The sequence below is a fragment of the Trachemys scripta genome, chromosome 8, assembly GCF_013100865.1.
Source record: "Trachemys scripta elegans isolate TJP31775 chromosome 8, CAS_Tse_1.0, whole genome shotgun sequence".
NCBI classification, from domain to species: Eukaryota; Metazoa; Chordata; order Testudines; family Emydidae; genus Trachemys; species Trachemys scripta.
In genome coordinates this window covers 107,940,653-107,956,711 of record NC_048305.1, presented here as the reverse complement: position 1 = coordinate 107,956,711, position 16,059 = coordinate 107,940,653, and the positions used below count along the sequence as shown (strand labels likewise).

Sequence of the window (16,059 nt, the reverse complement as noted above, 5' to 3'; positions counted from 1 at the left end):
CTTGCCCCACTCCAGCACTCCAGCCAGGGAGCAGGGTCGGGGGGGCGCTCCACCCAGCTCCCGGAAGCAGCGGCATGTCTCCCCTACAGCTCCTATACTTAGTATCATAGAATATCAGGGTTGGAAGGGACCTCAGGAGGTCATCTAGTCCAACCCCCTGCTCAAAGCAGGGCCAATCCCCAACTAAATCATCCCAGCCAGGGCTTTGTCAAGCCTGACCTTAAAAACCTCTAAGGAAAAGCCTGACCTTAAAAACCTCTTAGGGGCAGCCAGGGGGCTCTGCTCTGCACGCTGCCCCGGCCCAAAGTGCCACCCCGGCAGCTCCCATTGTCTGGGAACCACAGCCAATGGGAGCTGCAGGGGTGGCGCCTGCGAACAGGGCAGTGCACAGAGTCTCCTGGTCATGCCTCCGCATAGGAGCCGGAGAGGGGGACATGCCGCTACTTCCGGGAGCCACTTGAGGTAAGCGCTGCCTGGAGCCTGCACCCCTGAGCTACCCCCCTCCCCCGCACTCCAACCCGCTGCCCCAGCCCTGATCCCCCTCCTGTCCTGCGAACCCCTCAGTCCCAGCCTGGAGCACCCTCCTGCACCCCAAACCCCTCATACTCAGCCCCACCCCAGAGCCTGCACCCCCAGCCAGAGCCCTCCCCCTCCCGCTGTGCCCCAAACCCCTTCCCCAGCCCCGATCGCCCTCCAAACCCCTCGGTCCCAGCCCGGAGCACCCTCCTAGACCCCAAACCCCTCATCCCCAGCCCCACCCCAGAGCCTGCACCCCCAGCCAGAGCCCTCACCCCTGCCCCAGCCTGGAGCCCCCTCCTGCACTCTGAACGCCTCATTTCTGGCCCCACCCCGGAGCCCTTGCCTCCTCCTGCACCCCAACCCCAATTTCATGAGCATTCATGGCCCGCCATACAATTTCTATACCCAGATGAGGCCCACCCCTGTGATAAACAGTCTCTGGCAGGAATGTCAAGCTGTGTTGGTGAGAAAGTATCGGTGGCTTGTAAATTGAGATAATTGACACCCAGTAATTAAAGGGCAAGGTTAATAGCAGCTTCCTTTCCTGGCACTTTAAGCACTGCTCTCCTTTTATTTGCTGTTTCATAGACTCATCATCTCTAGCAGAGTGAGAGAACCAGGTGAGATCCCACCCACCGCACATCTAAGGCTGGGCTCTTCCTAAGAGATTATTTTCTTCCACCATGTGGCCAGTCTAGTATTCTCTTGCATTTTCCTTACATTTCCTCCTCCCTTGCTTCCCATGACTCAGACTCTTTCTTTTAGGAACGTTTTGCTACTGCTGTGTGGTATTTTGAAGAGGTACCAACTGCTTTGTTTACTTTTAGCTGTTGCATGGTATTTCATGTGCTTCGCCTGGAGGAGATCTCTCCAGGGCTTGGTTTGGGTTTTTTCAGTTAAAATTAAGTTTTTGAACAGCAGTCTTAGCATGACATTTTCGGAGTGATGCCACAGGACATCGGTGGGTTTGTCATTGAAACCTGTTGATGCTGAGGTTTTTTGTAACTGCGTAACCTGTGTGAAGCTGTTTATACTTGCCATCCCAGTCATTAATACTTTGTTGTCTTTAAAGTACGTTAGTTTCACTGCACCGCCTTTTCCTCAGGCGGGTAGCAAGATGGTGCCAGTGCTTTGGGCGTTCATTGAGCTGCCTGAGACTTGGCACTGGTCACTCTGCTTCCTCCCAGCCACTCCCCACACGGGCACTGGGAGCTTTCAGAGAGCTTGGCTTTAAATTGCACTTCTCTGCTGGGCGGTGACATGGACGTCTGTGAAAATACAAACCCAGGAAGGCAGAGACTCTTCTCAGAGCTATTAATAACAAGCTTTTGGGGTAGATTTGTTCAACCTGAACAAACCCACCTCAGTGCTGCTGCTTGTCACAGAAAATGATGCCCCTCTGCTGGGCCCCGAAATTGCTCGGTTGCTTTTGATTGTCTTGCGTTAATTGAGCAGCAGCTCTGTGTAGCCTGTGCCGGAGGAGTGTGGGCTGTTTGTTCAGCAAGCAGAGGCACCGGAATGGATTGTGCATTGGAGCCTTGTTAGCCTGCCTCTTCCATTAGTTAATATTGCCTGCCACTCACGGCTTTATAAATGACCATCTTACTGTCACTGATATTTTTCATTTGCTACTACATTTCAATGCCTCTGAGGGCGTTTAGGAGGCTTGTGAAATGTATAAAGTAATCCCGATCACCTATCAAGTATAGAACTGTCGTAAAGGTTCATCAGTGGAGCGTGCTCTCTCCTATCCACGAGAGAACAGAGTGACGTACCCAGCATAGCGCAGGCCTCGTCTCAGGATCCCTTTAAGAACAAATGATTTCAGCTTGGAGAGAGCTCCGGCCCATTCACTGAATGGACACTTTCTACGTGTGCACCGCCCTCTCTGTGCGGTGCTGATACCCGGGTGGTCAAAAATGCACCACCGCCCTCACTCCACCTGCATTCTGCCCGTAATTCCATTTCCACCCAGCCTGTGTCTAGCGCTCCAGGCCTCTGAGCAACTTCAAACAGCTTTGGATGTTACTCGTTCTTACTGAGCCCCCAAGAGTTACATTGGACTGAGAGCCTGAGATGAGGGGCGCTCTAGGATACTGTATTTCTAGCACCGTGACAGGTTTATGGTCCAGTATCTCACTCGCAATGAGCTGAGAACGTGCCTTTCCAGGGGTATAAAGCTTTTGATGGATTGTGCGAGATTTAACCTTACAGTTATAATGGAACATATAGAAAAGGTACTTTAGACGATTTTTTGTTATTTTCAAAATATATTGGGCATCATTTTTGCTCTCCCTCTGCAGGCCGAGCAATTGGACTTATGGCACTAAGGGGGCCTGACTTTACAGGCTGAGGGATATGAAGAATAGTACCCATAAAAATGTTTACAGTTTTCGCTATCGTTTCGTCTAAACTAGTCTTTCTGAGAAATACATTGACACAAACAAACTCCCATCTGTTGTGGAGTAAACGTTTTATTGGTGCCTGTTTGTGATGGCCTGCAAAGCAGACTCGTGGCTTTACAACCTGCATGTACCGTGACCAGGCTCGTGGCAATAAAAGACTCTCACCACACCATAGTGTATTTCTTCTCCCTAACAGATATGCGCGCAGCTAAGGACGGCTAGTAATATTGTTGGGTCTTAGGCACATAAATCTCAGCCGATGAGAGAGCAGGTCCTGAAGTGTCGGTTCTCTGTGATCGATAGCGTTGACCCTGGAGAGCTCACCGGGCTGCCTCCTCAGGATTCTGCTGCCAACTGCTGTATTCACCATGGACTCCTGCTGTCCTCCTATGTCAGTGGCCGTTAGCCACGTGTTTACAGCTGCACTTTGGAGCTGATCCCTGTGGTCCTGTAAGACTGAAGCTTGGGATTGACTACATGTCCCATGTCTTCACTCCAGCTGGTGCTTGGAGCAGTGCAGCAAATGGAAGAAGGGGGCATGTGTCCGGTGCCAGTCTCCACGAGAAAAGTCATTGCCGCCCAAGCTGGTGAATGAGCACAGTGATGGGAGGTGCTGAGAGAAAGGGCAGAACAGCTGCTCTGGACAAAGGGTAGGAGCAAGGGGCAAGATCCCTCTTCGTTGCTCCTGCTTGGGGGAAAGGGGAAGCTGCCCCTGCCCCAAGCACCAGCTTCACAGCTCCCATTGGCCAGAAACTGCTGCTAATGGAAGCTGCAGAGGCGGTGCCTGCAGATGGAGGCAGCACGCAGAGCTGCCTGGCCACGCCTCCACCTAGGAGCTGAGAGAGGGGAATGTCCCCGCTTCCAGGGAGCCCCCCAGGTAAGCGCCGCCCAGAGTCGTCCTCACCCCATCTCGTGCCCCAACCCCCTGCCCCCTCCCACACCCAAACTCTGCTGCTGCGGAGGTGGCCCGAGACTGCCCCAGCAGCAGCCGGTGCAACTGGCACAGGGACTGCCTGAGCTGTCCCCAGGCCAGGCACACCGGCTGCTGCAGAAGTCACGGCGGTCACGGAATCCGTGACTTTCCGTGACAAACTCGCAGCCTTAGTGATAGTTTAATGCTAAATCTCCATGCATGCTTTGGATCAAGTTAATTACGTGATATTTTGCTTAGCGTGTTCTGTGTAAACTCTTAAGCAAGCCAACAAAGGCTGTAAATATTCAGCGTGGTATCAAATTAAAGCCCTTTGGGGTTTCAGCCTCCACAGACTGAACATCTGCTTTCACATCGCAGATAGCAAGGGGCTGGGCTTTAAGGACACCTGGCTGTGCGCCGGGGGAATGTAATTGTTTACCACTGTTTGTTATCTCCCTTCGCAGTTTAGTCTATGCCACACTATAGTGTGTTGTGTCGCCTGTGAACTAAGGTGCAATGTGTGCTGTGGTTGTGTCAGTGCTGTTGTTGCTTCTTATTGAATGCTGGCTCTGGTATCTTTCTATTTAAGCTCTGTATGTATGCCTTTTGTCTTTGAAAATCAATGGAGTGCAAATAAAAAAAAAGGAACTAGTTTTCAGTGATACCTTTCAAAAAACCTCTTATGTTTGCTGGTACGGGGGAGGTTTCTAGGGAGGCCAGACTGAGAGACAAAATATGGCTTATGCTCTTAATAAGCCTCAGTAGCTTTTTCCCTTTAGAAAACCCTGGCTGCCCCTCGCATCCAAACACAGAAGCAACATTCTAGTGGGTTGTTTTGTTTACAGCAGATGTTGCCTTGTGCTGTAGAATCTTGATGTACAAACAGGCGGGAAGTGTCTTGGGGATTCTCCTGAGAACTTAGGAAAGGATGTTTAAGATTAGTCACCAAATGGTCCTAGTTTGTGCTGCAAATGTGGAACTTTAAAATAAAAGAGACAATCAAAATATCTTGTTATTAGTGCTTCTCTGACAGTAGGTAAAATATGGGGAGGGTAGGATCCCAGTGAAAGGAATGTAGAAATCGGAGTATGGTGGGGTCACAATCTTGTGGGACTTTGGGGGAACTATGGGGCCTGGTAGGTTTGAAACGTTTCAGTGAGTGGACGGGTCGGATTAGCAGGCGAGGAGAGGGTTTGCTTAAGTTCTGCTCTCAAACTAGAGAAAATAGGGGCCTGCTGAAAAGAATTGAATTTTTAGTGCTTTTAAGGATCCTTAATGTTTTCCTGGCTCTGTCTTCCCGTGGAAGCGTGTCCTTTTTTAGTGCCGTTCAGGCTTAGTAGAGTACAGTACATCTTGCCACGGAAGTGAATAAAGGAGCTCTGTCCTGCACTTGTTTGCTGAATGGTTGTTCTGGAGCTTCCACAGTTTTTTGGCACAGGCTACCTAACGTATTCAGCCAAGCCTACCTGGGACCGTACGGCAGCAGCCCACGGAACTGGCCTTTCCTTTCCAGTCTATTGTATCTGTGCTTTTAACAGTTCAGCATTGTGATGCTTTCATTTGTAATATAGCAGTAAGCCACGCCAGCCCGTGCATTAGTCATCTCTCACACACCGCCGATGCCTTCAGCTGCCTATGAAGTCCATCGGGAGCTTCCTAATGCACAGCCTGTCATTGCTCTTCGTGGTCAGATGTAAACTTTACATTCGTTTGTTTCTAATAACCTCTTTAACACCAGGTTTTGGGGCAGGGAGCGATTTGTAATGGATTTTTCTGTTGGGAAGACTCATGCCTAGTAGAAAGGAGAAATGTGTTTCTTTATGCTCTCTTGACAACTTGTATTGTTTAGTATGTATGTTTTTAAGGTGCCTTGGCCTATTTGGCCCTGGTGTTGGCTGCATGTCTGTGTAGCATCCAGAACACATCTCTCTCCTTGCATAAAGACAAACACCGGCTGTTAGACTTTATTAACGACAATAGATGGAGCTTACATATCAGTGAAAATCATGGGCATGTCCCAAGGCAGTTGATTCAAACCGAGTTACATTTAGCGGCTGCCCCTGTTGCTGCAATGAGTGCTCCTTATAGAGTCTAGAGTGCTTTGGGGGTTTTGCAAGTTTCTCAGGCCATGTCTATACGTACAGCCGCTGCAGCACGTCTGGTGAAGATGCTCTATGCCGACAGGAAAGAGCTCTCCCGTTGACATAAAAACCCCACCTCCACGAGCGGCATAAGCTCTGTTGGCGGGAGAAACTCCCCTGCCAACATAGTGCTGTGCACACGAGTGCTTATGTCGGTGTAACATGGTGCTCGGGGGGGAATACTCACACCTGAGCGATGTACATTTTGCTGACGTAGGCCGTAGTGTGGACATAGCTGCAGTGGGGGAGTCTGGTGATGCTCTCCAGCAGAGGCACTGCTGTCACCAGGACTATGATCCCATTACTGTGTGAACTGTAACTCATCAGTCTGGTGTGTGTTGTTTCCTATTGCAGAAGATCACCTCCCATCCGGCTTTCCAACCATTGACATGGGCCCGCAGCTGAAGGTGGTAGAAAAGGCCCGCACAGCCACTATGCTCTGCGCTGCTAGTGGCAACCCCGATCCTGAAATCTCTTGGTTCAAGGACTTCCTTCCTGTGGATACAGCAGCTAGCAATGGGCGAATCAAGCAGCTCCGTTCAGGTAAGGCCGCAAAGCAAGTAAGGCTTCCCTTCTCCTTCGCTCCCGGCCTGTTGCCGTTGTAGCTTTTTGCATATTATTCTGAAGTGCACCTAGGCACCTAAACCCAGACGTTAACTTTGTCCCCATTATGATATGAAAACCAGCCTTTGGGGGCCAGTTTTCTCTGGCAGGATATCATGGCCTGCTGGAGAGAGAGATTAGCACGGACATGCCTTTGGGCACATCACACAGATTCCTCTGTCAGTCGGGGTGTTGGCTGAGGAGGATAGCTCACAATGAGACTGACTCAGATCCAGAGCAACGTCAGACACTTCACCCCAGCTCAGCAGGCGCTCAGATCCTAGAGTGATGAGCGCATGTAAGAACCTCTCTAGAACAGAATGGAGAACACAGCACACGGGATGCTAGAGTCAAGGACAGAGGCTGCTACGTCATGGCCCAGAGCCTTCAAGACAACACTCTTTTTTCTCTGGAAGTCTTCACCAGTCTCCAAATTCGCCAGAACAAGGATAAAGAAAAACCAAGAAGCCGAGTAGCAGATAAATGGCTGGTCTGTAGATTTCAAGAATAGAAACATGGTTACCAGGATGCACTTTCTCATTTCTTATTTAACGAGTTAAATACAAGAATGTGCAATGCATGCTGCAGGCTTCTCTCCAACACTCTGGCACAAACTAGTCTGCTCCAATGCATGGAAATGCACTTGGGCCTCTTAATAATGATCTCTTGCATTTCTGTCATGTCTTTCCATCCTCCAGGATCTCAAAGCCCTTTACAAAATTAAACTACATAAAAGGATTGCTTAATCTATTGCTCACGTGCAGCCACATCTGGGGTGAAACACAACAGCTGTTTAACAATGCATAGCAGCACTATACCACAGGGCTGGAAGTAAGGAAGCCTATGGTATTCCGTTGAAAGCGCAGAAGGGAGTGGAGTTGATATGGGTGCCTCCTGACTAGAAAGATCCTTGGTTGCAATAAGTTAATGCAGCCTGTGTTGCCTGCCTGTGGTATCTACTGGCACCCAAAGGCATTGCCTTGTCCAGTGCTGCCAGGGCATTTCTATGTTCTCTCCTTATAACACGGACATTTAATGTGTGCCCTCGCTGTGCTAGCCCTCTGTGGTGCTCTGTCTCTTGTGCTAGCATGAAACACCCTTTAAGTGGGAGAGAGGGTAATTAGCAACCTCTGTCGCCTACATTAGAACTTAGCCTGGCATTCTGGTTTCACCTAGATATGCTAGTGAGCACTAATTACACTAATACATTTCCAGCTTAGGAAATTTCACAGTGACCTTTAGCTTTTCTCCCCCACAAACCTGGTTTAATCTTGATATGTTTGTGCTGACAGAAAATATCACACTCGTTAATTATTCTTGGAGGCATTTGGAAAGCAGCAGTGGGAAAGCGCCTATGGATATTTTGCTTTTCATAACTGACTAAATCAGCGTCTGCAGGTAAAACTGTAAATGAACAAGGCAGCTCTGATGCACTTGCTGTCCGCACTCTCTTTATGGGCACTTGTCCATCTCCTGTCTGCTGGGCGAGCTTGGAGAGACAGCTAGAGTGTAAAACTATAAGCCCTGCCATAGTGTCCAAGTTTTGTTTCCTTTTTCCTGTTCTCAAGCGACGTCTCAATTGAATTTCACTGGGGATTCAAACTCTAGAATTTGACTGCTTGTTGAAGACACTATAATTACTAAGGGAGGTATCAAGGGAACCTTTTAGAAATCAATGAGCAACACACATCCTCAGCCCTGTGAGAGAAATTGATTAGACTTTGGTGTAGTTTCAGCACAGCAAACTTCCACGTGCGGGTGATGGGTTTGTTTTCAGGGGTGGGAAAGGAGGATTCAGAGCCACGGTTCGGATGAAGATTCTCCTCCCCTTCTTCCCCCCCTCCTCTACAAAAGTGGGAATCAAGTAATTTGCACCATGAGGCTCTGGCTTTGCCAGTTTCTGTGGTCATTCCTGTAAGTACAATCTGAGCTAGAACTGGGCGTGGAATTACGGACCCTTCCTTGCCTCCTGGAGTTGTCTGTTCGTAGCAGTGTAATAGGTCAGGCAGTCCCTGATCCAATCCACCAGCTGCTGTTAGAGATTCCAGCAGAATTTGATAATGAAGGAAAGTTGTTTTTCAGAGGAAAATAAATGTAAACAAGCATTTCGTTATACAGTATTAATCTTCCTACATAAAGGAGTCTCTGCTCCATTTAGAGCAAAATCATCTGATACAACAGTATCTCCCAGGCAGCCTGGTGTCAGCACAGACTGTCTCAGTCTGAGCACAAACTCATTTCATTTCATTTAATTAAAACTAATAAGACCCAGACCGATGGAATGTAGTTAAAATGGTTGCATAGAAAGAGTAAAGTCTAGCCATTTCATATACGTGATTTCCTAACCAAAGTCTTCACCCAATACAGTCGTTTGTTATATATTATTTTCCAAAAGGGCCAGAGTTCTACCTCAGACATATTGAATGTCAGTCTGAAAATGCCAAAGCTGCTTTGGAAATCTAAATTCTCTCTTGTGAGAGCGTGAGTTTTTTCCCTTTATTTCTTCAGGCTCCTAGTACAGTATGAACAGCTAGATAGATAGATAAGTCAGATAGTTAGAAAAGGTGCTCTCCTCTGACACTCCTATTTATCTGGGCTGGCAGCGCTCTAGGGGGCTTCAGGCAGAAGCTTTGCCATAATGTGCAGTCAGACCACGTATACTCAGGATGGGCTCTGTCCAGCAGTTTCTAGAGGTCTAGTCTTCCTCTGACAGGGTCCTGGAGAGCATGGGCATTGCGAGGAAGACCAGGCGTTGCCTTAGGCACTTTTAGTTCCATAACACTACCAGCTGGAGTCTTTGTCAGAAAGAAAACTCCTATTCATGTATGTCCTGGACGTTGTTCCTGCCACTTGTCGGTTGTTTATATACGTACGTATATGCATTTTATAGTTAGCCTGGCTCTTCAGTTTCTTTTTATAAAAGGAATGTATCCTCACCCAGGAACAAAATCTTTCTGTTCCTTAATGTCAAGTCTTGTGTATTATCGCAAATTGTATTTCACATACACACAGTTGTTCTAGAGAGTTCAGCACAGCAGTAGGTACAAGATTTTCTCTAGCTTGTCAGATAGACAATCCACGATCAAGACTAGGGACTCTGATCCTACCTTGCTGTATTAAACATTTCCGGTACTAAACTTACCAGTATCTCCTTCCTCTTGTGGTAAGTAGGCTTTGCAACAAACCAATCAGTCAGAAAGACCCAAGTGTTTCTGTCCTGGAAGTACAACTTCATGTCAGTGCCTCATAATCATGGACAAAGATTGCAGGATGTAAGGCCTGGTCTGCACTGGAGAAATTTACCCTGAATGCTAACCATTTTAAAACTACAAGGAGTCTGGTGTATCTGAAGAAGTGAGTTTTTTTACCTACGAAAGCTTATGCCCAAATAAATCTGTTGGTCTTTAAGGTAACAACGGACTCTCTGTTGTTTTTGTGGATACAGACTAACATGGCTACCCCCGATACTTGACATTTTAAAACTGGCTCTGCTAAACTGATTTTAAATCTATGTAGAGATATAGTATACTAGGTGGTTTTAAAACAGGTTCAGGCAACCAGGAGCCTAGTCTACATTATGGCTCCAACTGGTTTTAAAATAGATTTAGGGGAATTTGTTTTCAAACTAGTTAGTGATTTGGAGACAATTTTCCCAATGTAGACCAGGCCTAAGCATTTCTATTGATGCTCAGGAGCTCACTTTGAATTTTAGGGTCTTGAGCAGAGAACCTTTAATTCAGTACAGCTCTCTGAAGGACCCTCTTGCAAAGTTTATGGTATTCAGACCTTTCAAACTCTTGGTCGCTTCCAACACATGGGTTCAAGATTCATATTCAGGGAAGCGTTTCTGCCTTGCTCATGAGAAAATTGTCTGATAAAATGTGTAAAAAAAAGTAAGAAAGCAATGTTGGAACCAGCTGTTTCATTTGTTCTGAATGTTAACAAAGAATCATAGGTGTAGGACTGGAAGGAAACTCAGTATGTCATCTAGTCTAGTCCCCAGCACTGAGACACGACTAAGTATTATCTAGAACATCCCTGACAGGTGTTTGTCTAACCTGCTCTTTAAAACAGGTTAGACAAACAAAGTCTTTCTCCCCCCCACCTCCACTGAGGTTAGAGGAGGAAATTTTTCACTAGCACTGTTTTGTGATGCCAAAAATTCTGCATGTGTTAAACAATTTTGTTTAACAAGAGTCATCCTGTGATGATGTATTTTAATTCATAGTAACTAGAACTGTGTCTTGGACCTGGCGATTGCTAACAGGCAGCTAATTTGATATTCGAGTTATGAAACATGGCTCTGCAGAAGACCCCCAATCGCTCTCAGTGCAAGTTTGATGCCTCATTCCATGGTGTTCGTGTATACGGCTGCTTGACCAGATTATCCCAGGGTAGTTACGCACTCTGAGTTGTTAGCAAACACGTTCTCTCCAGCTATGCTGCTTCACATAGATGCCCACTCTTCAGATGTTACTTGTGATTGACAGTCTAGAGCAGTGTTTCTCAAAGCTGGTGTGCCCCTTGTTCAGGGAAAGCCCCTGGCGGGCCGGGCCGGTTTGTTTACTTGCTGCATCCGCAAGTTTGGCCGATCGCGGCTCCCATTGGCCGCGGTTCGCCGTTCCAGGCCAATGGGGGCTGCAGGAAGCGGTGCGGGACAAGGGATGTGCTGGCCACCCTTCCCGCAGCCCCCATTGGCCTGGAGCAGCAAACCGCAGCCAGTGGGAGCCGAACCTGCGGACGCGGCAGGTAAACAAACCGTCCCGGCTCGCCGGGGGCTTTCCCTGAACAAGCGGCGACCGGCTTTGAGAACCACTGGTCTAGAGGCTATTGCTATTGTCAGATCACTGGAGCACTCAGCTGTCTGAGAAAGTGATCCTGCAAGAAGCTGAGCACCTGCTTCTCCCGCTTCCATTACAATAATGCCCAAAAGCCCCAATCAGGATTGGGGCCCTTTTGCACTGGGCCCTGCACGGACGCACCGGAGGAGATAGTCCCTGTCCCAAACAGCTTACCGAATCCAAGAACATTAAAACTGTTTATTTCATCAAGTGTGGAAGGTGCTCAGAGTCTGGCAGGAGACTCTCGCCTCCTGTCAAGATCAGGTTGTAAATCCAGAAAGCAGATGTGCATCTGGCTGAAAAGAAGAACTGCAGAATAGCACTCCCAAAAGGCGAGGGGGCCCGGTCCAAAAGGACACAGTTCCCCATGTGAAGGGTGTGACATGGCCCAGACAACACCTCTGCCAGCAGACAGCCAAAACGTTTAGAGAGATGAACTACAGAGTAAGAATTTGTCGTTCTTTGAATGTTTGTCCATGTGGCTGTCAGTGCATGAGGTGTATGCACACACCAGTAATGGGGCCCACTCCGGTAAAGCTCTGAAGGACCACAGTTACTGTGCAAGGTAAGTAACCCTCTCTCTTGTTGTCACATTCCCGAACAATAGCTTGCCTTAAATAGGGCTTCATTCGAAACTAGCCAATATCAGCTGAACTGAGCTCTCTGGGATGGGGGTATTGCTAAACCCAGCCCCCTGCTACATTCAGTGTGAGATATCGGAAACTGGAGTCGGGGGGAGGGAGGGTTACTTCCGGGGGGGATTTAAGGGTGAACTATGTGTTAGTGAAGAGGTACTGGATTGACAGCCTTAAGGCGAGTCTGTGTCAATAGAAATCAGCCCCTCATTTTCCACCAGTGGGAAGTGCTGGGGCCACCCAGCCGCTGGTGTTTCTGCTCTGGGTGGAGCCATCGGACCCACCAGTAAAAACACTAACGTCCTGTGCGCACTAATGCTTCCATCATCGCTGTGGTGGCTGCAGCTGCACCAGTGGGGAATTATGGGTCAGGCAAGGCCACAGAGACTGATGTCTACACTTATCTAGAGAACAGGTACATCACAGACAGTGGCAGTGCCCGCTTCCCCTACATACTCTCCTGCCAGCGTGCATCAACCTGCACCTCCAGCAAGGGAGAGGGCCCAGGCTCCATGTCCACTGAGTCCCAGGCTCATTTAGTGCCAGTTATTGAGGTGGTGAACTGATAAGTTCTCCTCACTTACGGTGAGCACTTCAGCGCAGACAAAGGACTAGGCTGAAAGCTTGTAACTGGGATGCCCTTTGTCATAAGCCTGTCTGGCCATCACAGGACACAAGCTGGGCTCAGTTATTAAGCTGTTCAGGTGTTTGTCATGCTGCCAGCTTCATGGTCTGTGCTGTAATTAAGCCCTTTTGGGGTACGAGGGGGAATCGGCCTTATCCTATGATTTTGAGGCCTTCTTGCCTGTGTTCTTTCTGCCATGCTGAGCATCCCACAGGGAAGTGTTATAGGAGCGCCTCGAAGGCCATTTTCCACAAACATCCCCACATCAGTGTTCCTCTGAGTGGAGAAAGAAATGTCCCAAGCCTGGCAGGGTAACTAGGCCCCTGAATGAATATTGTTCTTCAGCACCGTGAGCCTCCTGCAAGAGCTGGCTTACGCTGCTAGGCCGGGGGGATTGAGCTGTAATGCAGGAGACGATGAGCCCATTGCACTTAGCTTGAGGGAATCTGTTTCAAGTGCGCACTTGCTCCTGGAGCTCTGCGTAGACAGTCGCGTATCAGAGAAAAGGGCCTAGCTACTGTGGTGGGTAGATTTAACGACTGGCTTCAAATCTCCGCGGTGTCAGCGTAAAACTATAAACCCCACTTCAGCCGGCCCAGAGCAGGGAAGGGTTCCTGGGTTCTGCTCCAGGGATGTGTTGTCTGTGTCGTTTCCGTGCTTGTGTGGGGGGAGTGACCATCTGTGCTGAGGCTTTTTATGTGGGGGTGGAATAGGCAGAGAAAACCAACGGCTTCAGAGAAAGCTGAGCACTTACCAAACTCTCCACCTGGGCAATGAGAAATAACCCTCTGCTCCCTGTCTGTGCAGCATCAGTGCTGTGCAAGCATCTCTGGCTATCGCTGCTCTGTCAAGGGTAGCGGCAGTTACCAAGATAGATAAATAGGCAGCAGATTTACTATGGCAAAGGAGAGATTACCCACAACTTCAGCGACAGCAAGATCTTCCCTGATGCTTCACTCATCTGTGGACAAAAACATCAAAAAATATAACCAGCCATAAAGTTAAAGTGGAGTAATGTCATCTTGGCTGAGGAGAATGCTACGATGAGCAGCCAGAATTGCTATTCCTGATTTGAACAAGGCCTCTGCCTAAAGGAACAGTAGTTAAGCGAGAGAGATAATAAGTGTAAATATTTTAATTACTTTTTAAGAGGCAAGTTAAACATGCTTAAAATCTGCCTTCTTTGTATTTACAGAAACTCTTTGAGTGTCTTTCTTTGTTTCCCATTGGGTGAGCATTGTTGTGGATAATGGAATGGGGAGCAGTAAATCTGAGATACACAGCACTCGTGTATGCATACTGGTATTTATTAATCAATACACTGAACATGATTTGACACTCTGTGTCCTGTTTAACCCTGTTTTTCTGTCTGTTTAAATTCCTCAGTTTTCTTTGGTAAGTGCTTGGTATTCAGATCTTACAAATCTGCATAAAACCAACACCTACCATGAACTGCCTACAGATTAGATATGCATGAATCTCTCCCTTGTACTAACAGCCTTCATATGTGCAAATTAAGACCAAGGGGACAAAACTGGGGATTAGAGGGGTTCACTGCCAATTTGCCTACCTGGATTTCCACACACTTGAATCTATATATTGTTCATTAACCACATAGTAAACTCAGGGTAATAACTGGTTGATGCCCCACATGCTAATCTTAAACCCAATGATAAAACAAACTTTTGCTGTCTGTTGCGTCAAGTCAACTGGACCTCAGTACCAAAAAGCCCTCCTTATAAGATGAACTGCATTACAGCATGTAAAAATGATCTTCAGCTCCCTTATAAAGAGGGTAAGGATTCTTTCCTCTAACTACTGTCCAAATGAGGGAGGCGTGGCTGGTGTGCCATTGTTTCATCATGGGATTAGTAGAAATTCTTTGTAGTTTTGTTTGAAAATATTTTCTATATAAAGTTAGTTCTACATGACACTAATCTCCATGCCAGAGGGAAGTAATACTGGGTTTGTACAAATGTGTTCTCCTGGAGGCTGGCTTTGCTCTTCTGTCCCCTTAATTTCATTTCTTTAAATGAGCAGATTTTGTCCCACTGGTCATTCTAACCTGAAAGCCAGAATGTGCCCCACGCCAGCGACCATGTGCTTAGCACCGCGACCCTCCCAGCACACTCACGCTCACACACCACCCAGTCTCCACTACCCCACCCCTGGCTACCCAACAAAGGGCACCGCACCATCTTTCCAGTGTCTCTTCCATCTCAACTGCTTGAATAATAATGAATGCGAGTGGGTAGGCCAGTCGCCAGCACCTCCTCTGCAGCGCAGTGGGCGGCTAGGAGCGGAATGGCAAACCCCGGGCTGGAGGCTACACTCCTGGAGCAATGAGCTTTACTAACCTAAGAGTGTCACTCTGACTTTACTGCACATCAGTTTCTTTTTATTTATTCCTGTCGCGCTAATACAAATTCTAGCTTTAAAAAACTTTCTGCTTTTTAGTTATAATTTTCTTCCTTTCCTCTTTGTACTAACGCTTCTCTCTAATCTTATTTGCATTCAAATTACCTCACCAGGTGGTACACCAATCAGAGGTAAGAATGCTGAAATGTGTCACATCACTTCATTTCCTGTCTGCCCTGCTCCTTCTCCACCAGTGTTTCTCATCTCCAGCTTTTTCTCTCAGCCCTAACTCTGCCAGTGCTCTTACTCATCTGCACTCTCCCACTAGCGTGTTGATTTGGGTTTATTTTTAGTGCGACTCCTTGCAGAGTCATCCATTGCAATGTTGCACTGTTGAAAGGGGGTTATTCAATGGTTATTCAATGGAAAGTTTGCAAACTGGAAACACTTCTCCCGTGCGTCCCAGAGGGGCCGGCTCCTCCTGCGGCTTCAAGAACTCTCTGAACTTCTGTTCAGCACGGTACAGCCATCACCTGCTGGGTGTCGATGCGCAGGGAGTTTTGATCAGTCGCTGTGGTGTCAGTTTAAGACTGTAACATTTTCACAAGAGAACAGTCAAACCTTTTGTCGCTCTGCTGCTGACAGGCATGAAAATCTAATCAGATGAAAATAAATTCTAGAGAGTTCAGGCAAATCTGGCTGTGAAATAAGCAGCCCCTTGGTTTGAGAGCTGTGTGTAGTACTGTAGTGAGAGTGAGGGAACAGCCACTCCTGAGGAGACCCAAAAGCCTGCCAATCCCAGGTTCCGGCTGCTTTAAGCCTTCATTAGTTAAACCCACCTACAGTTTGACAGCCCAGCATGCACAGACTTGGACTAGTTTTTCACAGCCTGTGTGCACCAGTAATGACTTTCCCATTGGAGTGTTGGTTTTCTAGCCTAATACTCACAGTTGTCCCTTTATATTAACTTTACTCTGTTAATCTGTGTTACACGGTAAGACCCTTTGAGTTCTCTTGTG

The 16,059-nt window shown here is 47.7% G+C and overlaps 1 protein-coding gene across 13 annotated transcripts in view; it reads left to right on the top strand.

Annotated features, from left to right (window-relative positions):
- PTPRF (protein tyrosine phosphatase receptor type F) overlaps positions 1 to 16,059 on the top strand; it is a 412,513-nt gene that overhangs the window by 271,701 nt on the left and 124,753 nt on the right. For all 13 annotated transcript variants that reach the window (XM_034778805.1, XM_034778804.1, XM_034778801.1 and 10 more), the window contains exon 5: positions 6,333 to 6,521. In XM_034778805.1, coding sequence (XP_034634696.1) covers positions 6,333 to 6,521 — 189 coding nt within the window. The remainder of the gene's footprint in view (positions 1 to 6,332; positions 6,522 to 16,059) is intronic.